General features: G+C 44.4%; 1 protein-coding gene across 1 annotated transcript in view; it reads right to left on the bottom strand.

The window, feature by feature from the left end:
• The window catches only part of LOC148110543 (ectonucleotide pyrophosphatase/phosphodiesterase family member 7-like), a 32,111-nt gene extending 13,313 nt beyond the window's left edge, over nucleotides 1-18,798 (bottom strand). Inside the window, exons 1-2 of the mRNA XM_087865770.1 lie at nucleotides 18,549-18,798; nucleotides 1-146 (exon numbers count right to left, since the gene is read on the bottom strand). Coding sequence (XP_087721896.1) covers nucleotides 1-146; nucleotides 18,549-18,798 — 396 coding nt within the window. The remainder of the gene's footprint in view (nucleotides 147-18,548) is intronic.
• Nucleotides 18,799-26,892: the final 8,094 nt, after the last annotated feature.

Raw genomic sequence — 26,892 nt, 5'->3', positions numbered from 1 at the left:
CTGTCTCTGGGCTGTGATCCAGAGGGGGAGAACACCATTGTCCCACCACTCAGTCTTGTTCTGTGTAGTTTTGAAGGAGAACTTCCATTTAGTCTCTGTGTCAAACATCATGTTGTGAATGACTCCGTGATCTTCAATCCAGCGACCTGGGGAATGAAGGAGGGAAGGTATTGATAAGTTATATGAATGGAAACTGCCAGGGGTATCAAAGTGATCTTAAGACCTCCCCCAATATCCTTCTGGTTGGCCTACTTCTTCTGGAGGATTGTTGCCCTGGGTGGCTACCCTGGGGCTTCATTCAGACTTGGTTTTCTGGAGGTACAAACACTGGTAGGCATAACGGAAGGGCTAATTGCATCTCACAACTGCCAGATTGGATCTGCTCCCTGGAAGAGTCCTCACAGTCCTGGAGGAAGCTGGGGTTGGCTGTAGAATCTGATATGGGAGAGAAGGCAGGGCATGGGGAGGCCAGGTTACTTGGGTTATTCTGTGTCCAGAAGGTAAGAGCCCAGAATTTGAATATTTCCTGTGGGATGATTTTCCTAATGTTCTGCTTGTGATGATCTGATTCAATATTGAATTTCCAGTGGGCCCAATTCTTGGCAAATATCCCACGGTTTTTCCTAGGACTCCCATGCTGTTTGAGGAAAACAATGAAATCAGGAAGGATTTCTAGACATAAATGGGTATAGACTTATTTCTCCCTACTTAAAGAAGGAAGGCAGATGTTGGGGAATGTGATTAAGCTAGATTGTTCTTGAAAACATAAGAATTGAACCAGACATGGAAAAAACCTGTGATCTTACATTGTACCAGGGAAAAGGGGAGTGCGTATTGGGGGGAAGTCTAAAGAGTGAACCAAAGATCCAAGGGGACAACTGAGTCCACTTCCTTACCTGCTGGGACAGAATCCTCTGGGTAACCCTACTGATTATAATAAGATAGTGGTGATTTCTCCTGTTTCCAAGTTAAATCAAGGCAGGACATTCTGTGACTAGAACTGGACGGTTACGGGAACCAAGAAGGGAAAGCTCTCCACTGGCTCAGAGTCATTGCTGGTGGGTAAAGTCCCCCTAGGATGGCCAAGGCTTTCAGCTGGGAAGAAGCAAAAACAGTTGTTGCTTTTTTGTTTCTGCCTTGTAGGTAGACCACGCTTGGGGGCACTGGAAAGAAGTTGTGCTGCTGTCAGAGATTGGGGCTTTGGGGTCAAGATTCCTGGTCAGGGATCAAATTGGGTGGTCATCAGGGGAAGCATGGACCTAGAGTCCAAGAGATCTGGGTGCCAACCCCGACTTGGCTTTTGAACATGCCGTATGAACTTGAACAAACCCCTAACCTGCCTGGCCTTGGTTGCCTGAATAATAGCAGGTAGGGTTTGTGCGATGAAATCATGGCACATATTTACTGTCATGTCATAAGCCAACACCTTTCCTAAGTTTGTAGGGACATTAACTTATCTAATGCTCCCAACAATCCTGCAAGTGGCTACTATAATAGCCCCTCTTCTAGAGATTTCCCCCTTTAAGGAAACAGGCACAAAGTTTGCTCAAGATCATGTACCAAAACTGGGCTTTGAACCCAGGAGGCTTTGTTACAGCCCATGCTTTTTTTTTTGAATAGGTGAAATTCACATAACATAAAATTAACCATTAACATTTTAAAGTGTACAATTCAGTAGCATTTAGTATAGTCACAATGTTGTGCAATAATCAGCTCTTTCTAGTTCCAGGGCATATTCATCACCCCAAAAGGAGACTATACCCATTAGCAGTCACTTCCAAGTCCTCCATTCCCCCATCTCCTACTGACATCTAATCTGCTTTCTGTCTCTATAGTTTTACCTGTTCTGGACATTTCATAGAAATGAAATCTTACAATATGTGACCTTTTGTGTCTGGTTTCTTTTACTCAGCTTCATGTTTTCCAGGTTCATCTATGTTGTAGCATGTATCTGTACTTCATTCCTTTTTATGGCTGAATAATATTCATTGTACAAACAGACCAGAATTTGTTTATCATCCATCAGTTGGTGGACATTTAGGTTGTTTCTAGGTTGTTTGGCTACTGTGAATAATGCTGCTATGAGCATTCATGTATAAGTGTCAGTTTTCAGTTCTTTTGGGTATACACCTCAGAGTAGAATTGCTGGGTCATATGATGACTCTGTGTTTAAGTTTTTGAGGAACTGCCAGACTATTTTCCATAGTGGCTGTGCCATTTTGCAGTCCCATCAGCAGTGTCCAGGAGTTCCAGTTTCTCTACGTCCTCACCAACACTTGTTATCTTCCTGTTTTTGATTATAGCCATGGCAATGGTATCTCATTGGGTTTGACATGCATTTCCGGAATGACTGATGGTGTTGAGCATTACAACCTGGGCTCTTAATCTCTCTACTATACTGTATGTCGTGGGGGTGTGTGTCAAATGCCACAAGTGAGAGTACTTTGTTACAGGTAGGTAGGGGCTAAGTGGGCAAGAACTTTTCAAGCCTCAAGAATGAGTAACAGAAGCCTTTTGAAATCTATAACAAATTGTCTCCTTGTTATAGTGTCTGAGCTTTCTCATGGCTGAGCCATGCCATATCACAGTAGATGAAATGGAAACACAGAGACAATTCACCCAGGGAGTAGCTTGCTTTTGCCTTGGCTTTTTGATTTTGTTTTTGCCTGTAAATCCTGGATTCTGTTCTATGTGATTCTTCCTGTCCAGTAAAGAGCAACTCACCCTGGAATTACAAACACCTTCCACTTCATCTGGTCTAGTATTTATCCGTGGTATTTTATACCACCAACCTCAGAATCAGTTGAACTGCTTGTTAAAAAACACAAATTCCTGGGGTGCCTGGATGGCTCAGTCGGTTAAGCATCTGCCTTTGGCTCAGGTCATGATCTCAGGGTCCTGGGATGGAGCCCTGCATCCAGTTCTCTGCTTAGCAGGAAGTCTGCTTCTCCCTCTCACTCTCCCTCTGTGCTCTCTCTGTCTCTCTCTCAAATAAATAAAAAAATCTTAACCCCCCCCAAATTCCCAGGGAACCTGGGCGGCTCATTTGGTTAAACATCTGCCTTCGGGGGTGCCTGGGTTGCTCAGTCGTTAAGCGTCTGCCTTCGGCTCAGGTCATGATCCCGGGGTGCTGGGATCGAGCCCTGCGTCGGGCTCCCTGCTCAGCGGGAAGCCTGCTTCTCCCTCTCCCTCTGCTTGTGTCCCCTCTCTCTCTGTGTATCTCTCTGTCAAATAAATAAAATCTTAAAAAAAACCCCCAAAAAACCAAACATCTGCCTTTGGCTCAGGTCATGATCCCAGAGAGCTGGGATCGAGCCTGAGTGGGGCTCCCTGCTCAGCAGGGAGTCTGCTTCTCCCTCTGCCCCTCCCCCCTGTTCATGCTTGCTCTCTCTCTCGCTCTCTCTCTCTCAAATAAATTAAAAAAAGAAAAAGCAACCAAACAAAAAAACCGTCACAAATTCCCTGGTGTCCACTCCAGCCTTTGCTGAATCCACACCTCTAGGGTGGGGTTTGGGAGCCTACATTTTCATAAGCTCTCCTGGTGGTTCTAGTGCCCACTGAGATGTCCCACTGACATGTCAGAACCACTAGCTCAGGGGCTGTTAGTCATTTACACTTGCATGTGGATTAGTTCTAGCAGAGTGCCCATTACTCCAAAATCTGGGTTGATAGCAGCTTCCGTGAGGGACCAAAGGGAGGGCAGGCAGCTGTCAAAACCTGGAGCGCTCCATTATCTGGGGAAGCTCGGGGGCCCAAAGCCACTGGGAGGATGTGGAGGAGGGATTGGAGGAAGCAGAGGATGCCACGGACACAGAAACTTCCCCCTCCTGGACTTTAATGATTCTGGCTTCCAGGCTCTGGGACCCAGAGGTCAATTATAGTATCAGTTAAGTAGACTAGCCTGGGAACCAATCATGGAATCCATTTTCCACTCGAAGAGATATTACCCAAGTTTCAAACACCTAACCTAAAATGAGTTCAGGGAGCATGGCCCTTCTATTCTGTGGCATGGCTAGTCCCAGTAATTGCACAAAGGAAACTGTCTCCACAGTGTTTGGGTTATTTCCACCCTGACACTTAAAGTTATGTTCTAAATCCAGCCAGCAGCTGGGGACCACTAATGACCCAGCAGAAATTTCCACTGCCCCTTCGGTTCCTCTTTCCTGCTGCTCAAGTCTCTTGATCCTGCTTAAGGGCCAGTTCTGGAATATGGGCAGAACAAGACAGAGGAGGAGGAAAGCTAAGAAATGAACAGCTACAGTGAGTGGCAATCAGTTTTACTAAAATTGCATTTTCAACTCTGGACACAATCAGGGACTGGGCTGGAAAAGCTGCGTGAGGGCAACACTGTTGACCATGCCTGGAGTTCCAGTAGATGCAAAGGAACTGGTTTCACTTGGGTCAGATGACGCTGTCTTCACTATGGTATGATGCTACAGAAGAGGGGCTGCTTTCAGAGGCGGGACATCTGGGTTTAGTTTTGGCTCTTGTAAGCTCTTTCTCTTTCCCTGGGACTCAGTTTTCCCCTCTGTAAAGTGAGAGGTTTTTTTTTTTTTAATTTATTTATTATACAGAGAGAGAGAGAAAGAGAGCACACAAGCAGGGGGAGCAACAGCCCGAGGGAGAAGCAGGCTTCTACCTGAGGAGGGAGTCTGACGCGGGACTCAATCCCAGGACTCTGGATCATGACCTGAGCCGAAGGCAGATGCTTAACTGACTGAGCCACCCAGGCGCCCTAAAATGAGAGGCTTAATGATTTCCAAGGGCGTTTCTGGCTTTATCCATTCTGAGAGTCTGTCATCCATGTCATTTCAATGTCTGCGATGTGGGTAATTATACAAGTTAAACAGGAAGTAGGATGAAGTCTCCTAGAGAACGTGATTCGTGCTGCTTGCTAATTATGCTTTAATCTGGGTACGATGCCTACTCCTACACCATGCCACTTATGGCAAGGTGCAGGTAAATTCACCCAACTGAGCCTTTCAGGTGTGGGAACCAACCCAGCTAGCTTCGGCTCCTTTCTCTTGATTCTCAGAGACTGACATTTATTTATTTCTCAAATACTTGCAGGGTGAATTGAGGAAACCAAGTCCAGTGTTTGATCCAAATCCTCTCTTTCTCAAACATTTTGAGCTGAGTATTATCCTTGATTGTGCCATGGCATTTACAGTCTAGGGGACAGGGGAGAGAGAGTTAAAGAGAGAGCAATGTTCACAGGCACCTTCTCTTAGAGTTCCCCTACTTGTAGGCCTTGATAAGAGGCAGGTCTAGGCACCATATTTGTACCATGTGGCATCTCCTCCCCACATTTAGTTGGTTGGTGAGAAACCCAATTCTCTCTCTCAAGACGTAAACCAGGAGATGCTGTAACTAGTCAGCTGGTGGTGGGCTCTGAGCAGCCTACCATGATGGGCCATGAGCAAAAAGAGAGAGCTGGTTGTGAGTGAGTAAAGCAGAGACGGGAGAGTTCCTGGGGCTGATTAGAAGGACACTAGGCTTCTGAGAGCCAGAAACATAAGGTCTGGTCTCTCTAATTCCATTTTCCATTTTCTCTGATTGTCTCTCATTTGGTTCCCTTGGCTGACTTTGCCTGTTAGAGCCTTGCAGGGCAGTCCTTTCCCTTGAGCTAGCGTGAAAGGATTTCTGTGTTTTACACCTATTGCTCCCTGACATAGCTGGTGATCAACGCTCCAATATATGCAACAACAAAGTGAAGTGGGAACACAGAAAAGAGGAGATCAGGGAAGGCTGCATGGAGGAAGTGATACTGGAGCCTGGTAGAAGGCAAGAGCAAATACAGTCCAACCTTGAACAACATGGTCTTGAATTGTGTGGGTCCACTTATACAACAGATTGTTTTTGATAAATACACTACAGTACTGTTAATGTATTTTCTCTTCCTTATGATTTTCTTAGTAACATTTTCTTTTGTCTGGTTTACTTTATTGTAAGATTATAAACTATAATACATAAAATATGTATAAATTGTCCATGTTATCAGTAAGGCTGCTGGGCAATGATAGGCTATCAGTGGTTAAATTTCTGGGGAGTCAAAAGTTATATATGGATTTTCAACTGTGTGGGGCTTCACCACCATTAACTCCCATATTGTTCAGGTGTCAACTGTATCTGCCATGATTTTTAACTATTAAAACTAAGCAGTTCACTGCCTGGGCAGAAGTAGATAGAGGTGGTTTTATAATGTCCTGTCCCAGTTGTATCCATTGTCAGTTACCTCGCTGAAAGGATTATGTAGCCTGAGTTTGCTTAGTGTTTTTTTGTTAATGACCTAAACTTCTCACGTGATATGCACTTGGAAATAAGTGAACGGTATTGTTCAGTTATGTTGTTGTGGACAAACCACTGTTTTGCCCATTGTTAGATGGCTTGAGAGACTAGTTCAAAAATTTGAACTAAAATAGGGTCTGGCGTCTACCCGGTAAGACTGCTGAAGGTCTTTCCTTTTTTGATTATGATGATGAAAAAATGGCTGAGACGGTTCATGACTTGCTTTTTCTCCTCATCTCAGTCCTGGATTCTTGGCCCAGAAACCCTGCTCTAGAACTTGCAAATTTTTCAGTTTTTGCCAGTGTTCTGGGCTATTCCTTGGCTTCTAATAGATGAAAACCATTCCTTTTATTCCCTGATCCTAAGGTCAGGACTGACCTGACTTAGACTCTAGACCTAGATTAGACCTCTCTAGAGGCAAACCTTCATGGGCCTACAGATCATACAAGAAGTGCCTGTGCAGCATTGCTGCGGGCTGTCAGGGAGTGTCTTTGGAACTGGGCACACATGGCGCTCATGCCATTCCATCCTGCTTATACTTTCCACTTAGCATCCATTTCATTTCCTCTTGAATTTCAGATGATTGCCTACAAATACGTTTTTTCCATTAGTTTATAAGCTTCCTAAGAGTAGGGCTATGCCTCATTTATTCTGGTATCTCCCTGGCACAAAGCATAGGGCTTTACCCTTATTAGACATTCAACAAATGTTTGTTGAATTTAATTGAACAAACTCCGTCTTACCTCTGCCCCCTTTGCAGATGGCCAGATATGATCTGAACAAGTAGGAAACAGAACCCGATTTAGTCCAAAGTCAATTTGGGAAAAATGATATTTTAGTGGATTAAGAGAAACCATGACTTACCTTAATAACTCAATAAGGGCATTCTTTCCCCTCTGCTCCAAACATTTGCTCTATTCCTACCTACTAATTTTCAGGTGTAACACTGTATATTTACAGATAGTCCATTTGGGCATAGACACACTTTAATGCATTTATTTATTTAACAATAATTTGAGGAACGGCTATGTCACTAATTCCTTTAAACTAATCTACCATATAAATTATAAGCGTTTCTTCATTTCCCTCCTGATTTGTGATTCATTAAGTTCATATTCCCAAAGCCAAAGAAGAAAATGTCTTGTTAACCAGCTAGTATGAAATCAGTGAGGAATAACAGTTGCCAAATTAAGTCAACCAACCACCTTAAATCAACCCAGTGTTCCATTCTTGAGCTGACAAGCTCACTGAGAACCACAGCCAAGACACTGATAGGAAACAGCCCCCACTGGTGCTCAAAACCACACTTACCCAAGCTTACACACCCAGGGTGCCACCCATTGATAATCCACTGGACCCATAACAAAAGTACTTGAAATGAGGACAGGTGAACCAATCAAAATTTAAAACCTTATCAACTCCTGCTATAGAATTGAGGCTTGTCTCCAACACTAGCACTCATGATGGCAGCCCTTTTTTGGACAGAGAATATTAAAAAACCCTAGCATGCCCATTTTACTAAACTGCTCTTGTTCATGTGTAAATGCAAATGAAAAATGCTGATGCTGCTTCTTTTTGACATTGCTTTTTAATTATGGCCATCCATAAATCATTTTATTCTTGAACAAGACTTGAGAATGGCCCTCAGGCAGAGGCATGATTCCTTAGGAACTAGGCCAACAGAGAATGGGTTTTCACACTCTCCACCTCTTCCTTTAATCTGCTGTCAAAAACAGGAACTTTCTCTCTTTGAGTACCTGGAAGCAGCAGGCTGCACTTGAGTTTCATCTGGGAACTCTGTTAACACAGAGTTCTACCATTGTCCTGCCTTACTGACCACTGTCACAGAAGTGGAATCTGTCCCCTGCATTTTTTTTTTCTCACTTCATTTTCTCCTCTTACCAATATAGTAGGCTGAGTGATGCCCCCCACCAAATTGTATGTCCATATTCTTATTCCCAGAACCTGTGAATGTTGCCTTATTTGGAAACTAGGTCTTCACAGATGTAATTAAGTTAAGGATCTTGACATGAAGAGATCATCCTGAAAATCATCACATGAAGAGATTATCCATGTTGGCACTAAATCCAAAGGCAAACGTCTTTATAAGAGGCAGAAGAAGAGAGGACACAGAAAAGGAGGAGGCAACATGACCATGGAGACAGATATTGAAATGGTGTGGCCACAAATCAGGGAATGCTGGCAGCTACCAGAAGCCAAAGAGGCAAGGAAAGATTCTCCCTTAGAACCTGTAGAGGGAGCATGGCCCACTGATACCTTGATTTTGGGCTTCTGGCATCTAGACTTTCTGTTGCTTTAAGCCATCCAGCTTATGGTACTTTGTTACAGCAGCCATGGGAAACTAATATACTCATCCTGTCAGTCTCAAATGGTTCCAGCTTCTCTTAAGGCCTTGGGATTTGGAGCAGTCATGATTTTTTTGCTCAGTTGCTGTGGTGTTTTGGGCTGACACTTTCTCCTGTGTAATCTGTAGACCTGAAACATCAGCATCTGATTTTTCTACATGTTGGAAATTAGCGTAATGACAAGTTAGGAAATAATCTTGGTTTTCCAGCCTTCCCTATTTTCAGTTGTTTTCATGACTTCCTTTTTTCCCTCCTTGTGGAAATGACTGGTATTGGAAGCACATCTTTTCTGTCTCCATCTGTGATTTTCTTTGCTTGGTTCATCTATGTTTTGAGGGTTTTGTTGACTTCCAGGACTTTTTCAGTGGAGAGTTATTTCTGGGGAAGCAGGATGGGAACTGATTCAGGTTTATAGCATCTTCTAACTAGGTTTCCAGCAACATCTGCTGGGCTTGTATTGTTATCAGCAGCAGGGATTTAATTTCCTTTCCCTACCTCACTCTTTCAGAGTCTGTGTTTTTCACTGGTTAGAGTGTCATATGAGTAGCCTTTGGCTCTCTGATATACATGTGATTTGTGTATTATACATCTAGTCCAAAGGTTCTCAACTAGGGGGTGATTTTACCCCTCCAAGGAATATTTGGCCATGTCTGGAGACATTTTTGGTTGTCACAACTAGGGGAGCTGCTGGTATCTAGTGAGTAGAGGCCAGGGATACTGCTAAACACTCTACAACACACAGGACAGCCACCCTAAGACAAAGAATGATTTGGCCCAAAATGTCAGTGGTGAGACATTGAGAAACATGACCTAGTCTTAAAGATTATCCAAGTACATTTGGCCATGCTTCCTTTGTTCCTGTCTCAGGTAGAAGGAGAGGTGAGGGGCGCCTGGGTCACGCAGTCATTAAGCGTCTGCCTTGGGCTTAGGGCGTGATCCCGGCGTTCCGGGATCGAGTCCCACATCGGCTTCTCCGCTGGGAGCCTGCTTCTTCCTCTCCCACTCCCCTGCTGTGTTCCCTCTCTCGCTGACTGTCTCTCTGCCACATAAATAAATAAAATCTTAAAAAAAAAAAAAGGAGAGGTGAATTCACGACTAGTTAAGACATCTATGAGGAATTTTTACGTCTTATAGATTGATTTTAGGATAGAATGTAAGCAACTGATCATTTGTGCAAATTGTGCCTTTGCACCTCTAGGGGATACCACGCACATAGAATTCATGAAAATAACCTCCCTAGAATTGTGCTGTACACAATCTATACAGTTACAAGTGATGGCTTTGGTTTTGGGGTTGCCCTGGTGGGATTCTGGAATTGGGAGAGACTTAATTTCTGGCTGGTAGGGAGCTTGAGCCTATCATTGAGTACCCTTTCAAGAAAGGAGAAAATGTTGAGCAGAGATGATCTCACTTTTATTATTCTTGACCATCCTCTAGTTACCAGAGTCCCCTTTTCACCTCTGATCTATATCTATTTTACTAGATTTAACATTGTCAAATTATAATATCACAGCTTACATTTTCCATAGCCTTTGTCTGAAACATGGTGGTGATAGCTTCTTATTTTCAGTAGGTTCCTTTGGGGGAGAAAAATATATGCTGCTGCCATAAGACTTCCTATCCACCCACCACTTGCTTGGCGGGATTTCCTTAGTTTCAGCAGCATAAGTTATTCTCCCTGGTCCTCAATCACTTTGCAGTAAAAACTGAGATTGCAAAAATGTTCACTGTCATTACCAGTGATGGAGCAATAAGTACAGACTTCTGGAGAGGGAGAAGGAATCGAGTGATTTAAAGTAGCAGAATGAGCTGCTAACCCTCAGAGAATGGCTTTTCATTTTGGTGAGATCTGAGGGGAATTGGGACAGTTCAGGGAGATTGGGGGACCATGCTGGAAGGTGGCTGTTTGCATGTGTGGTTACTGAATCCACAGGGAGCGCAGGCCTTGTGAGCAGCACCACAGATGAAGGTGTGATTTCTTGGGACTGAGTACTGGGCCATTGGACTGCACACCCCCATCCCCACATCAGAAGCCCCATCAGGCTAGTGAGGTAGACCTCAGCCCTCCCTGCCAGACCTTCCTCCATTGTTCTTTTCTCTGATAACAGACCTTGATTTTCCACTGAGAACCCACCAGTCTCTGACTTGTAGTCTACTTGGTTTGTGTGGTGCTTGCCACCCCCCTTAACCCTGCCCTGGTGGTGGACCTGTAGTTTTAGCTTGGGTGTTCAGCATTGTTCCACCCCCCATCCCAGGCCACAGTGATTGGTTTTGAGAAGTAAATTGGTCCAATGAGAGCCAATATTGGGAATTTTGTGGTTACTCTTAGAAATAGAGAAGGAGAGGGAGAGGGAAAGGAGAGAGATTGATTATTCTGATGATGTAATTTGAGGACCTGGATTATTAATACCTATAGTTATCAATTAATTATGTCTTATAGTACTGTTGTGGGCTGAATTGTGTTCCTCAAAAAAGATACTTGAAGTCCTAAGCCCCAGGACCTCAGAATGGGATCTTATTTGGAAATAGGGCCACTATAGAGATGAAGTCATGCTGCAGCAGGGTGGGCCCCTAATCCAAATGACTGTGCCCTTATAAGAAGATGGTCTTGTAAAACAGAGACACAGGGAGAATTCTGTGGAATTGGATGGAGGATGGGAGTGTGACCTCTACAAGCCATGGAATGCCGGAGATTGCCAACAAACTACAAGAAGCGAGGAAGACAGAAGGAAGGATTCCCTGCAGATTTGAGAGGGAGTGCAGCTCTATTAACACCTTGATTTTAGACTTCTGGACTCCAGAACTGTGAAACAACGTATTTCTGTTTTTTTAAAAAGATTTAAAAAAATTTTTTATTTTTAAGTAATCTCTACACCCCATGTAAGGCTTGGACTCACAATCCTGAGCTCAAGACTCAAGTTCCACTGACTGAGCCAGGCCAGAACTCCATAAATTTCTGTTGTTTTAAGCTGCCCAGTTTGTGGTATTTTGTTATGGCAGCCCTAGGAAATACTATAAATACTTTCAAATTAATGATCTTCCTCCCCCTCCCTCTTCTTCACCTCCTTCTCTGTGTCCTCCTCCTGCTCATTTTTTCCCTTCCTCCTCATTTTTGCCTAAGTAACAGAAAGGGCCTAATACTGATGTGGTGACACACTGTGACTGGAGAGCCCAGCCTCCATGGACATTCATTGCCCCCTAGGGTTCAGGGGTTAGTCATAATTCTGCAGGCTTTCTGGAGCTTCACTCTGGGGCATGTCCCCTGTTACCTTTTGCCTTTATACAAAGACTGATGCTCACTCCCTGTTTATATGAGCCCCATCAAGGATCTGTTTGTGCTAGGCAGAATTCCAAAATGGCCCCCAGGGTTCTTGTCCCTGATATATATGCCTGCTATAATTCTTTTCCCTTGAGCATGGGTGGAACCTGTGGCTTGCTTCTAACCAACAGAAAGTAGAAAGGTTGAAGAGATTTTGCAGATCTCTTGAACCCTAATCAGTTCATTCTGAGTTAATCAAAAGGTATATTTCCCAGGGTGGGCCTGACTTAATCAGGTGAGCTTTTTTTTTTTTTTTAAGATTTTTTATTTATTTACTCGACAGAGATAGAGATAGCCAGTGAGAGAGGGAACACAAGCAGGGGGAATGGGAAAGGAAGAAGCAGGCTCACAGTGGAGGAGCCTGATGTGGGGCTCGATCCCACAACACTGGGACCACGCCCTGAGCCCAAGGCAGATGCTTAACTGCTGTGCCACCCAGGCGCCCCAATCAGGTGAGCTCTTAAAAGAGGATCTAGTACTGTATGGTGACTAACATAATATAATAAAAAATCATTAAAAAAAAAAAAGAGGATCTAGAGCAGAAAGACCCCCTCTTGCAGCCTCAAAGGAGCAAGCTTCCCTGAGTTCTACAGCTGCAGGGAAATGGATTCTTCCAACAACCGCATGAGCTTGGGAGAGAACCCCATCCCAGCTGACATTTTGACTGCAGCTTTGTGACACACTGAGCAGAGGCCCCAGCTCAGTGGTGCTGACTCCTGTCCCATGGAAACTGAGAAATAATACATGGGTGTTGTTCTAAGTTGTTAAGTTTGTGGTAATTTGTTCTGCAGCCATAGAGAACTAATACATCATTCTATTTTAAGAAGCTTCCAGGTGCTGTGTCCAAGCCCCTGTGTGTGTGTGTGTGTGTGTGTGTGTGTGTGTGAGTGTTGTGTGTGTGTGTGTGTGTGTGTGTGTGTGTGTGTGAGTGTGATGGATGTTGGGCGTGGGGGTGATGAAGCCAGGTGGGAAGAAGAAAACTATCTTAGAGGAAGTAATGGCTCATTTGATGGGGGAGGGGATGAATCTGATTAATATGCAGGCCTGCCCAGTGCCCAGTTTTGGGGAGCTGGAGGGAAAATGTTTCCCCAGAGCCAGTGCTTGCTTTGCACTTGGGAGCTTTGATCCTAGATAGGGGCCCCACTTCCACCTCTTGCAGGTGGTGTGGGGAGGGCCTATACTTGGAGGAAAAATACACATTCTTTGTAAGGATTCGAAGATTGTCTCACATAGAGAGGTGATAAGATAGGATATTTTGAATAAATAGCCAGTTTTTAAGAAATCCTCCCTTCCTGAGTCTTTTGCTCAAGACTTCTGTCCTCCCTGCTTCAAGGAAAGAGTGCCATGGGAGAAAGCATGGAAAGCGGGTATTTTTCCTAAGCTCTGCCCATTATGGGAGCCATAGAGGAGCTGGGGTACAGAAGAAGGTTTGGGGGGGGACATAGCCGAGTGAGAACACATTCCCCTGTCTGATTCCCTGAGCTGTCAGAGAAAGGAAACAAAAAGGCAGAAGGATCTACAGGAAAGGGCTCTTCATCTTTCTCCCTGGCAGAGCTACAGAGAAAGGGAAACAACGCCCCCAAAAGATCTGTGGGATCTGGGAACAGAGGAGACATGGGCCTGTGTTTGGGGCAATCCCTGGGAAGTGGCAAGACTTTGGAGACACTGAAGTGTAGTTGGCCACTGTTCCCACTGCCAGGCCCAACGGAGACGCTAAAACAATAATTGTTGAATGAAGGAATGAATACATTGGAAACCGTCCAAAAAAACTTCTCCGGGAACACTTTCTTTACCAGCAGCAGGGAAAGCTGATGAAGGTCATGTGACCTTGGCTGTGGGGTGAGGGCTGAGATATCCACACACCTAACAGCACACAGCCATGAGGAGGCTCCGCTGCCCAGATGAGGGCAGCAGATGCTCTTGGAGGCCCAGAGTCCTGACCCTGGGTGGCTAAGTCAGCTGTCTTAGGGAGGCTTGCTCGTGGGTCCTTGTGTCTGGGACATGGCTTCTCCTGGCCTTGATCCTTGCCTGAAACCACTTGGCCCTTGCCCCTTGAACTCTGTCTAGAAAGCTCAGGGGAGTGGCCACATGGTTTCTTGGAGCCTGTGTTGGAGCTGTGTGTCATATTGCAGCTGAGATGTGAAGCAGTGCAGCAGATTCCTCCTCATCACCTCTCTTCCCCGTTAAATTGCCCAGAGGCGTTCATAAGAACACCAATTAATTAGTTGTTGAGCTAAGAGAGCCCCCTTTATCATATTTTGTGTTGGGCCTACACCTTGGAATCTGATGAGGTCTTTGGGTGCTGGCAGCACGAATTTTATCCATTATTTTTTCTATTATGGATGATTCTTTCCTACATTGGAGTTGGACAGAGGTCTGCTTGAACCCAGCTCATGAAGACAAATGCTGGGGGTTTTATTGGGCCTGGGGTGGCCTCTGTTTCATTAATACAACATATTCAGGATATATTTTGTTTCCTAGAAGCTCTGAGGATGGACAGCATTCAGAGGGGTTTGGAATGATTGCTTAATTAGAATCAAAGACACTGGTGGGTCGTAGTCATGCTGGAGGGCAGGGATTGAGGAGTCAGTGTCTGTAACCATCCAGGGCTGAATTTGAATCCCACCTCTGGGGGCGCCTGGGTGGCGCAGTCGTTAAGCGTCTGCCTTTGGCTCAGAGCATGATCCCAGCGTTCTGGGATCGAGCCCCACATCAGGCTCCTCTGCTGGGAGCCTGCTTCTTCCTCTCCCACTCCCCCTGCTTGTGTTCCCTCTCTCGCTGGCTGTCTCTCTCTGTGTCAAATAAATAAATAAATAAATAAAATCTTTTAAAAAAAAATATATATGAATCCCACCTCTGTCCCAGAAAAGATTTGTACATCTTTGAACCTCAGATATCTCACCAGTTACCCACCTAAAGAGGGTAACTGTCCTGACTTCATACCACCATTACAAGATTTGAAGGATCTGATGATGATGATACCTGCTTAGCATTTTCATAAGCCAGGTATTAGGTTCTACAATTCAAGGCAGGGGTTTTCAGCTGGGGGCCAGTTTGCTCCCCCAGCAGACTTTGGGCAATGTCTGGAGACATTTTTTTTTTAATAATTTTTTTTTAAAGATTTAATTTATTTATTCAACAGAGATAGAGACAGCCAGCGAGAGAGGGAACACAAGTAGGGGGAGTGGGAGAGGAAGAAGCAGGCTCATAGTGGAGGAGCCTGATGTGGGGCTCGCTCCCATAACGCCGGGATCACGCCCTGAGCCGAAGGCAGACGCTTAACCGCTGTGCCACTCAGGCGCCCCCTGGAGACATTTTTGATTGTCACATGGAGGGGGGAGCACCTGGCATCTAGTGGGTATACAGGCAAGGGATGCTGCTCAGCATTCCACAGTGCACATGATGTCCCCCCTACCCCATGAGAGAAAAGTCTGGTCCCAAATGTCAGTAGTGCTGGGGTTGAAAAACATTTTTTTAAAGTTGAAGCAGAGTGAATATTCACCTGCTCAATAAATGGCAGGTCTGTTTATAAATAGAGGGTTCAAAGGAACATGTTTTTTCCACAGTGGGTGAATTAAAAAGATTATTTGGTATATAGCATTTTGTTATTTATAGGCAATACATTTCACATGGTCTAAGATCTAAAAAGTACACAGAGGGTACAGTTCAAAGTCTCCCACCCCCTGTCCTCCCTGGAGGAACCAGTATCACCAATTTCTTGTTTATTTATCCAGAGGTCCTCTATACATCTGTAAGTAATTGTATGCACATATATATACATTTATATTATATGAACACATACATACACACATTCTTTGTATCTTGCTTTTGTCACTTAATCTATTTTGGAGATAGCTTCCTATCAGGGCACAAAGAACTACCTCATTTTTCCTTTTAAAAGTAACAGATTATGGGGGCGCCTGGGTGGCACAGCGGTTAAGCGCCTGCCTTCGGCTCAGGGCGTGATCCCGGCGTTACGGGATCGAGCCCCACATCAGGCTCTTCAGCTATGAGCCTGCTTCTTCCTCTCCCGCTCCCCCTGCTTGTGTTCCCTCTCTCGCTGGCTGTCTCTATCTCTGTCGAATAAATAAATAAAATCTTTAAAAAAAAAAAAAAGTAACAGATTATGCCATTCTATGGCTGTCTGGTATTTTATTTAGCCATTCCCCTCTGGGTGGATAATTAGGTTGTTTCTATTTTTCCTGTGGTTACAAATGCCCACACAATGAATAACTTCGTATGTAAACTGTACATCGTTTTCCACCCAGCAGATATGTATCTGTAGGATTAAATCCTACAAGTGGAATTGCCAAATAAGAAAATTTGTATGGTCCTGATTGTATTGGTTGTTGCCAAGTTACCCTGCATTGAAACTGTACCCATTTCCATTCCCCACTGGCAATGAATGTAGGAGAGGAGTTGCAGTGATTTTATAATTTTTAAAATTTGCTCTTACTGGTTATGTCTTCTCATTGAAAACCTTCTGGGAATAAATAAAAGGTGGGCACGCCTTATAATATTTTGTGCCCATCGTATTCTCAGTGTTCAGGGACCCAGAATCTGCCCATGGGAGATCTTTTAAGTGTTATGAAGTTAATGCCACTGGGAAGTAGCATTCACTTTCTCCAGAAAAGGGCTGTTTAGTTCCTGTTTTCCAGCACTAATAGTTCCCAAATGACTTGTGTCTCAAAGAGTTTACATGCAGGAAAATCTCTCTCAGCAAATCTCCCTCTGAGTGGTTGTTCAGCTTTATTTTTTAAGTTTCTGATTCAAGGGCCCCTTTGAGAGTCTGATGGAAGTGATAAAACCCTTTCCCCGAGAAAGGTACCAGCAGTTTGTGTATCATTTCAGAGGCTTCTGGAGCTGCCTTGGACCCCAAGGGAGTGTTTCTCTGGGTAGGGGCGAGGCTCATGCTGTCAGGCACCACGCCCTACCCCATGAGAAGGGTCTGTGGATTCCAGGTCTATAGCTGGGCGGAACAAGTTCTGTGTGGTCAGGAACACACTTGATTCCAAACCTGGCTTTCCCAATGCCCACTTCTTGGCCAAGTGACTGATGAGTTATTCAGCTTTTCTGAGCTTTAGTTTTCTCATCTGTGAAATGCGGTCAACACTTGCTTTGCAGTCTTGTTGTACTGGAGACATCGAAGCCAAAGCACCTAGCACATGCTGCCCGGCTTCAGGCCTATGTTGGAGGAATGGAAACTATTCTTATTCTTACTATAGTGAAATCCTTTGCATTTTGGCAACTGGGATTCTGGAACGACCATGTTCCTTCCTCTCACAGAGACCTCGAACATGCCCTTCTGTCTGCCTGGAATACTTTTCCTTCCTCTTTGTCTCCTGAGGTCTCTTTCAGTTCTCAGTTCAACTGTCCCATTGCAGCCTTTCCCTGCCTCCAATTTCAAGTCAATTTGCCCTAGCTGTCTTCTCCTGGAGAAACTCTCCTCTTCCTTCTCGGTGCCTCTCCAAGTTGTAATGAGATCTGTTAGTGTATTTACTTGTCTAATGTGTGTCTTCCCCATTTGGACTACATGCTCCAGGTGATCTGGGGAGACTGGCAGGGGCAAGGCCCTGAGGCAGGTGGGGGCTGGGTGGAGACACCGGCAGGTGGCCTTTATGATCTGGAAAGAACCGTGTGAGGGGAAGAGAGATGAGTGAGGCCAGGAGAGCGCGGGTCAGGGGCCAGGTCATGGGACTTTCTGGGCCACAGAAAGATAAGATTTTAATTCTTTTCAAAGAACACATTGATGGGGCACCTGGGTGGCTCAGTTGGTTAATTGTCTACCTTCAGCTCAGGTCATGATCCCGGGGTCCTGGGATCAAGCCCCATGCTGGGCTCCCTGCTCAGCAGGGAGTCTGCTTCTCCCTCTCCCTCTGCCCCTCTACCCTGCTCATGCTTCTCCCCTTCAAATAAATAAATATAATCTTTAAAAACCAAGGGCGCCTGCGTGGCTCAGTTGTTAAGCGTCTGCCTTCGGCTCAGGGCGTGATCCCGGCGTTATGGGATCGAGCCCCACATCAGGCTCCTCCGCTATGAGCCTGCTTCTTCCTCTCCCACTCCCCCTGCTTGTGTTCCCTCTCTCACTGGCTGTCTTTCTCTGTCAAATAAATAAAATCTTTAAAAAAAATCTTTAAAAACCAAAAATCCCCAAAAAAGACCCAAAGAGCATTGGTGTCCCTCCAATTCTTCAGTGATAAGACAGGGAGTCATCTAATCTAATATAGTTCTTTAAAGTTTAATGTTTTATTATTTTTATAAAGTTCTTTTAATGATTTAGTTTTGGAAAAGATCACCAGCCACTGTGTGTAAGGCAGGGTGGAAGGTGGGTGGGCCTGGGGAGCAGGGAACAGGGGCTGGAGAGGCTGCAGCTGTGGTCCTGATTCTGTCTGCAGGCTGGTGCCCTGTAGCTAGTGGGGTTTTAAAAACCAGAATATTTTAAGCTAGTGCTTCTCCCCGTTGCATGAACTGCCTCAGTCTCTGCAGAGGTGACTGAGATTGGTCTCTATTTCAGGGAATGGCAGACACTGGGGCTTCCATTAGTATTGGTGGACTGGCTGCAGGGCAGAACTTACCAGAGATGGTGGTGAAGTGGGATGGGGAGGTCATTGTCACGAAGGGTGGTGTGAGGTACTTGGCCTTCACGCCCTCCCGGGCCAGGCGGTCCATGTTGGGGGTGTCCACATCCTGGTCGTAGTTCCAGCGGAAGCCATCGAAGGAGATCAGCAACAGCTTGTTGAAGTTCTTCCTCCCTGGGACAGGATGGCAGCTGGCCCAGCCCAGCAGGACGGGCAGCAGCAGTGTGAGGACCCCGAGCCCCGTCATGCCGTGAGCACCACACATCACAGAGTTCATGGGCCTGCTCCCGTTTTCTCCTGTTTTTATCTGTGGTTGAACAAAGTCCAAATTGATAATTGTGCCTGAGCTCTGTTGTGGATTGAAACACCTGGAGTGTAACAAGATGTCATGTTTCACATGATGAAAAGTTCTGGGAGTGGATGGTGGTGATGGTTGCACAACATTGTGAATGCATTTATTGCTACTGAACTGTACACTATAAAATGGCAAAAATGGTAAATTTTATGTTATGCATACTTTACCATGATAAAAAAAGTCAAACCATGTGAAATATTTTGGAATTTTATAATATCAGTTCCACTCTTGTGAAGATTTGAGGAACAAATTAGACTGGTGCTTTCCTTTGCTCAGTATATTCTGTTTTTATAGCAAGAACAAATTATTGTTCATTATGACCCTGAAAGCAGGCACCATGGATTGAGGGTCTTAGAGGGTCAGGAACTATATATTCATTATCTATTACATTTAATTTTTTAAAAAATCCTAGGTAGGTTATTGGTTGGAAATTTCCCATAAGAATTTTAAAAAGTTACTGTGGTTAGATATACATAAGATAAGATTTACCATTTTAAACATTCAGAAGTGTACAGGTTCAGGGACATTTAGTGCAGTCACAGTGTTACGCAACTATTACCTCTATCTAGTTCCAGAACTTTTTCATTCCATCAAAAGGAAGCCCTATACCCATTAACAGTCACTCCTCATCCTTCCCTCACCCAGTCCCTGGCAACCACTAATCTGCTTTTCGTCTGCTTAGATTTACCTCCTCTGGACATTTCATATACATGGAATCATAAAGTGTGTGGCCTTTTGTGTTTGGCTTCTTTCACTGAGCATAATGTTTTCAAGGTTCATCCATGTTGTAGTATGCATCAACATTTTATCCTTTTCATGGCTTATTAATATTCTACTGTGTGGATATGCCACATTTTATATATCCATTGACCAGCTGCTCAACATTTGTTTTTTCCCATCTTTTGGCTCTTGTGAATCGTGCTGCTATGAATATTTGTTTGAATACCTTCTGCTTTCCACTTAATTTTTAAAAAAATATTTTATTTATTTATTCGACAGAGATAGAGACAGTCAGCGAGAGAGGGAACACAAGCAGGGGGAGTGGGAGAGGAAGAAGCAGGCTCGTAGCGGAGGAGCCTGATGTGGGGCTCGATCCCGTAACGCTGGGATCACGCCCTGAGCCGAAGGCAGACGCTTAACCGCTGTGCCACCCAGGCGCCCCTCCACTTAATTTTTGCAACATATCTATGAGGTGGTTTTTACTTAGTAGCTAAGTAAACAGCTCAGAGGCTATGGAACCACTTCAAGGTAAATTGCAGGTGTGAGGCTGGGACTGTAGTTTTCATTCTTGGCCACATGTTTGCTGGCATGGGAGGGGTGTGTTAAATTCCCCAAGGGCACAAATTGCTTCGAATACTCTTAAGCATCTGCCCATCCACCCCACATTTTTTGAGCACATACTATGTCCTAGGTGTAAGACATACAGAAATATAAATGCAGAGGTTGTCTGTGGGTGGCTCAGAGTCTAGGGGACAGGCAGACAAGTAAAGTGTTACATGCAATGGAAAGGCCCCTCTGGAGGTGTGCATGAGAAGTGATGTGGGAGCAGAAGTAGAGGGTCCCAACCTGGAGAAGCTGGGTAGGGGAGGATTCTTTGGAGGAGGTGGTACTAGACTTGAGTTTTGTAGGCTGGGAGGAGTTAAGCTCTTGGAAGCACTGTCACTCAGCCACTTGTCTGGATATGACAACGTCTGCCTCTGGCCCCTTCCTGCAGGCACATGGATGACATTTACCTTTGCACTTTTAGAAAGATGCCTTGTATAAAGATGTCTTCAATGGACAGGAGTTGAAGGTCTGCTCAGGTATTCAGAGGAAGTTTTGGAAGACTTTTGTCTTGACATGGGTGGGCTGAAGGCTGGGTATCCGACCCAGATGGATAACCTCTTTCCCTCTTGCTGGGATTGCCTGGAAATCTGTTTCAGGTTTTTGCTTAGGTTGAATCTTTGGGGTGAAGAAGTGGTGTGTCAGGGGAGCTCTATTTTGTATTTGTATAACTTGGCTTCTCCTATTAATTAGCATGTGTTTTGCTATTTGAGGTATTTTCATAGAATTTTGTGATGAGTGTGCAGCATTGTGGTTGAGTGTGTTTTAAAGCTTTCCAGGTTGAGCATCTTTTGAAGCTTGGATTCACATCTTGACTCTGCCACTTACTATCTATGACACCTTGGCGCAAGTCCCTTAACCTCTCTATGTCTCTGTTTTCTCTTCTGTAAAAAGGAATAATGATATATTTTCTAAGGTTGTAAGACTTTGATGAGATATTGTACATTGGTAGGAATGTTTACTGCTCATGGGATATCCACGTTCTCCCCCTCATATCCCAGCCCCTTTGTAATTACAGCCAATGTGCTGTGAGTGGAAGCTGCATGCATCACTTCCAGCCTACAGCTGTCTAAGGCTGGTACCTAACCATCTCACTCTCTCATCCCCTACCACCCCATTAACTGGAAGTCTTGTGTTAAGATGGTAATGTTTCCATCATTCTGGGTCTCTGAGTGATCATATGGAGCATAGTCCCCAGCCAGTCCATGGTGGCGTGGAGTGTGGGAAGTCAACCTTTGTTGCTGAGCCATTGAGATTTTGGGGTTCATTTGTTACTGTGGCATAACCCAGTTTATCCTGGCTAATGCAGCAGGTAAAGTATTTACATTGGTCCCTAGCAGTGTAAGTGCTCAACAGTTGTTGGTTGCTTGAAGTATGACAATAAAGTGCCACTGACAGTTTTGTTATTTGATCTGATGATGCCAATGATGCTGTTTTGTATTTGGACAAATTTGACTTGGTATTCCTTGACAGTCCAGGATGTGGGAGGGAAAGATGATTGAGGTGCAATAAAGCATTATTATCTTTAGTTTGTGTCCCTGGATACCCTTGGTGGCAATGAACAATGTGTATTCTGGAGACACAGAAAAAATAGCTAGCAGTCACGCAACAAACAGTCCGCCATGTCCACTGAAACATCCCCGAAGTGCCACATTTGGTGTAATCCGCAGAATTTGGTGGAGATGGTTGGCTAGAGAAAATTCTCATTATGATCACTGTGATGATCATGGTTGCAGCATTGTAGTGTGCCTTGGTTTCTTTTTGGTAAGTTTTGGTTTGGAAGGCATAAATTCCTCATTTGTTTATTTATTAAGCACTTCGGATGGGGTGGAGGATGAAATATGGAGGAAAGAGCAACTCTCTTCCTGCCACTATGTTTTCAAGCTGTCCTAGTACTCAGCTGTGGGACATGAGGCTTGAGGGTCTCAGTTCCAGAAACATCTTCCAACCATGCCGTCTTGACTGTGCCATTCTTCCTTTCAAGTCCAGCCATCTCTGGCTCTTACCTTCTTTTGCATGGTTACTGTTACAGAATTGTAGTGTGTTGTGTCAAACTTAAGGATACCATTAAACTTTGTTAAGTTTCAAGAATACCATTAAACTTTTTGGGGCGCCTGGGTGGCTCAGTCGGTTAAGTGTCTGACTCTTGATTTTGGCTAAGGTCATGACCTCAGGGTCGTGAGATGGAGCCCCATATTGGGCTCCATGCTGGGTGTGGAGCCTGCTTAAGTTTCTCTTCCTCTGTCCCTCCCCCCTCCCTCTCTAGAAAGAAAAGAAAAGAAAAGAAAAGAATACCATTAAATTTTTTAGAGAAATCTGTATATTTATGACATAGTCACTGGAGTGGAGATGAGGAATTCCAAACAGATTTTGGGAATCATCCCAGAATGAGGTAATAGGTAGAACTCTTGGTTGCAAGTAACAAAAACCTGCATCTTATTAGTCTAGGTAAGAAGAGGGACCATATTTTAGTCTGGTTTTGCTCTGAAGCAGACCCTGAAACAAGGATGAGGGTGCAAGTGTTTTATTTGGAAGTGATTCCAGGGAGCATCAATAGGGGGGTGGGGAAATGATTCAAGAAAGGGAAGGAGGCCAACATGGGGTGTTTCAGTCTTGAGTGTATGCAGTGCTAGAATGATGAGTACTATGGGCTATGGGCATGGCATCTGCTACAGGTTTTTTAGGGCATGATTTCCCATATCACTGAAATCATTCTGCAGAAAGGCAGGGATGCAGCTGAGTTCCACAAGCAGGGACTCATATACCACCAGATCTCTCTTTCTGTCTCTGTGTCTGCCTTTGTTTGCATATCACCTTAATTCTCTTTCACTCAGGACTGGTTTTCTCCTTAAGGTGAGGAACATGACCACAAAAGCTCCTGTTTTGCCTCATTCCAGAGTTCCTGTTGTCACAGAGAATGACTATATTTTCCAGTTCTAGTTACGAAAATTAATCCAAGGGAAGAACTCTGACTGGCCTATTTAGATCTCTGGACCAATCATCTGTGACCAGAGGGCAGGGTCATATAAACTCATGGCAGTCTCCACTAGAGCCACATGGCTGGAGTAGGAAGAGGTACAAGTCTCAGTAGAAAAGAGGGGTGGTAGACTGAAAAAACAAAAGATATCTGTGATGTAAGAATCAGGAATGCATCCTGTTAAGCCTAGTAATTATTGGGACTTAAAGAAACTTTTTAAATACAGAGTTTCACTGTAGTTCTCCCAGGATGATTCGGCAGAATTGAAAAACCTATTTGAAGTGAACACTTCCTGTGCACAGGCTGTTGCTGTGGATTCAAATCCTTATTGATGGATTCAAAGATCAATTGAAATGTTTCTCAAGAGATGTAAACTCTGGTAGGGACTGCTTATGATGAGGCTGAAGTTAAGCAAGAAAAGATTTGGCACGTAAGAATTCTAATTTCTTTCTTCCACTGAGTACTGTCAAGTTTAGGTCCTGGCTGGCAGGTATGCACCTCAGGGGAGGGTTGCATATAAAGGGGTGTGTGTATGTGTGTCCATGTGTATGTGTATGTGTGTGTGGTAGGTAGTTTCCAAAGATGATTACAACATCCCACAAATGCTCTTTTGCAGTGTGATTGGGAACCCTTCCATTAAGAAGTGGAGTCATTTCCTTGCTCTTGAACCTGGGCTGGCCTGTGACTTGCTTTGACCACTAGAATGTGGCTGATGTGATGGTCTCTGACTTTTCGTTCTAGGCCTTGAAAGTCCTTGTAGCTTCCCTTATTTTTGCTCTCTTGGAAGCCCTGGCTCTCCTGCTCAAGGGGCTGTGTGGAGAGGGGCTGTGGAGGATAAGAGGCCATGTAGAGGAAAACCAAGTTCCCTAACCAATAGCCAGCATCATCTGCCAGGCATGTGTGTGAGGCCATTGTCAGCCTTCTAGTGCAGTTGGGCCTCCAGGTGCATGCAGCCACACAAGTGCGCCCAGGTGAGACCAGCAGAGGAGATGACCAGCCAACTCATAGAATCATGAGAAATAATAAATTGATGTGGCTTAAAGCTACTTAGTTTTGGGTGCAGTAGGAATAGTCCATGAGGGTGTGAGCATGTGGGATCCGCATTTCCCATCTGCTGAAGATCCATGAGTTCATAGGATTCAATCCAGAGCTGACTTATTTCCTTAATGTCCTCTTGTTTGAAACTTCTATGAAAATTTTTTTAGAGACTTAAATTTTTAGAGCAATTTCAGATTTACAGCAAAATTGAGAGGAAGGTATGGAGATTTCCCACACATTCCCTGCCCTCACACATGCACAGCCTCCCCCACTATCAACATCCCCCACCAGGGTGGGGCATTTGTTACAACTAATGAACATGTCATAGTCACCCAAAATTCATAGTTTATATTATAGGTCATTCCTGGTATTGTACATTCTGTGGGTTTAGACAACTTCCATGAAATTTTCACAGATTTGGACCATCTCAGGGAAATCTCAAGGCTCAGAAATTATTTTGCCTCCTACCATGTGGTTGAGCCTTACGAATTCTTAAGAAGGATCTGACATAAAAGAAAAATTTTCTTTTCTTTTATTTTTTTATTTTTTAAAAGATTTTATTTATTTAATTGACAGAGAGAGACAGCGAGAGAGGGACACAAGCAAGGGGAGCGTGAGAGGGAGAAGCAGGCTTCCCACCGAGCAAGGAGCCTGATGCGGGGCTTGATCCCAGGACCCTGGGATCACAACCTGAGCCGAAGGCAGGTTGGCTGAGCCACCCAGGCGCCCCAAAAGAAAAAATTTAAAAACATATTCTTGTGGCTTCACTTCAGCAAGATTCGCGTCAAGTGTTGAAATAAGTGCTAGTGTTATTCTAGATCATGTTTTCGAAGACTCACATGGCCTCAGGGTTAGTAGGATCAGAATGGCCTCCTAGCATCTGTGACATACCCAGAAGGGTTGGTTCAACTAGAGTGGACCCAGGTCTCTGGGGGCTTATGTACTATTTCTTTAAGAAAATGCCACCACCCTCCTCTAAATCTCCACAAATAAATTCCAGAAGCATTGACAAAATACTGCTTTAACTGAAGACTGTACTGAAGAACCGAACTTTTGTAGATTTCCCTACTATACAGCCACTTCACTTTCTCCTTCCTCCCCATAATTTCTCCTCTCCACTCTCTCTGGCCACAGCCCTTTCTCCAACCTCACCCTGCCTTTCAAAACTCTTCAGCTTGCATGGTTCCTTTAACAAAATCTCCATCTAAACCTGCATACCCCTGGGGGGCACAGTCCACTTGCCACATGTGGACATGAACCAGCATCATCTTCACTACTCCAGGCAGGCATTCTGGTGTGAATTCTATGCCTGTTGGAGAGTTTGTTTTCACACTCAGCTGATTCCTCGTCCTGTACGTTCAATCTCCTGGAGAGTTTGTTCTCATACTTCGCTGATCTCTCATCCTATGCCTTCCTTCTCCTGCCCCTTGTTTGACACCTTGGGCCACAGTGAGCAAGTTGAATTCCTATTTCTTATAGCACATGTTTGAATGTGGCCACATTTCCACTTCTCTTTTCTCCCTTTCTCCCTCCCTTTCTCATTCCCTTCCTTTTCCAGACCTGGGTTGGCACACTTTTTCTGTAATGAACCAGTGAGTAAATATTTTAGACCTTGCAGGCCTTACCATCTCTGTCACAACTGCTTACCTTTGCCACTAGCGTACAAAACATTAAAAGCAGCCAGACAATACATAAATAAATGGACGTGGCTGAGTTCCAATAAGACTGTATTTGCAAAAACACACATCAAGTTGGATTTGACCCATGAGCCATAGATCCCTGACCCCTGCACCGGAATATTCTCTTTAGCCTGAACATCTCTAAATCTTTTGACTATTGCTTACTTGGTGTGGCTTTGACTTTTTCCCCATTGTGGTAACTGTTTTCTGAATGCTTGTTAGTTTGTCCATGTCTCTTAAAATATGGCCCCTAGAACAAGATGCATCATTCTGCAAACGCAGCAATGTAATACATGCCACATTCTGAGCAGGAGAAAGAGAGCAGCAGTACCATCGCCCTTGGGAACTCAACCTTGTGACCATTTGGTGACCTTCTCAGTGAATGTTATAAACCTGTTAATCCACAGGGTGGAAGGAAAGAAACTGGAAGCATGATCTGTCCAGCTTGAGTTTAACATTTTATTGCAGAGATCTCTAACTTTTTTGATAGAGATTTGAAGGGGAGACTTGTGCATAGAAAACAGCTTCTATGCTCAGATGAGGATCCAGCAGATAATCTTGTGAGCAGAACTCCCAGAGAACTGAGAGGAGGAGAAGAGGTGGTGTTAGGAGAGTGAAAAGGTCAATAATTAAGGCTATGACCATGCTGGGAGAGGCGAAAGAAGAGAATTAGACTGCCAGGCATGAATAATGAGAAATCTTTGATGGAATTAGCAGTGCAGAACAGATACTAAAGGCTTCTTTATTCCTCATATAGTCAAAAGTTTTTGCTTAGGCTGGATGGGGGAAGAAAAAGCAAGTATGTTGAGTATCCCCTTTCACTAAATATGGAAGGAGGATTTTGGAAAAGGTCTCAGAAGAAAGAGAGACATGTAGGTGTTCCTTGAAAGTACTCAGAGGCTGAGCCCCCTCTTTTTTTTTTTTTTAAAGATTTTATTTATTTATTTGACAGAGATAGAGACAGCCAGC

This window comes from Ursus americanus, chromosome 2 (assembly GCF_024610735.1).
Source record: "Ursus americanus isolate L20-20 chromosome 2, mUrsAme1.1.p, whole genome shotgun sequence".
Classification (NCBI taxonomy): domain Eukaryota; kingdom Metazoa; phylum Chordata; class Mammalia; order Carnivora; family Ursidae; genus Ursus; species Ursus americanus.
This window is presented reverse-complemented; position numbering and strand designations above follow the sequence as displayed.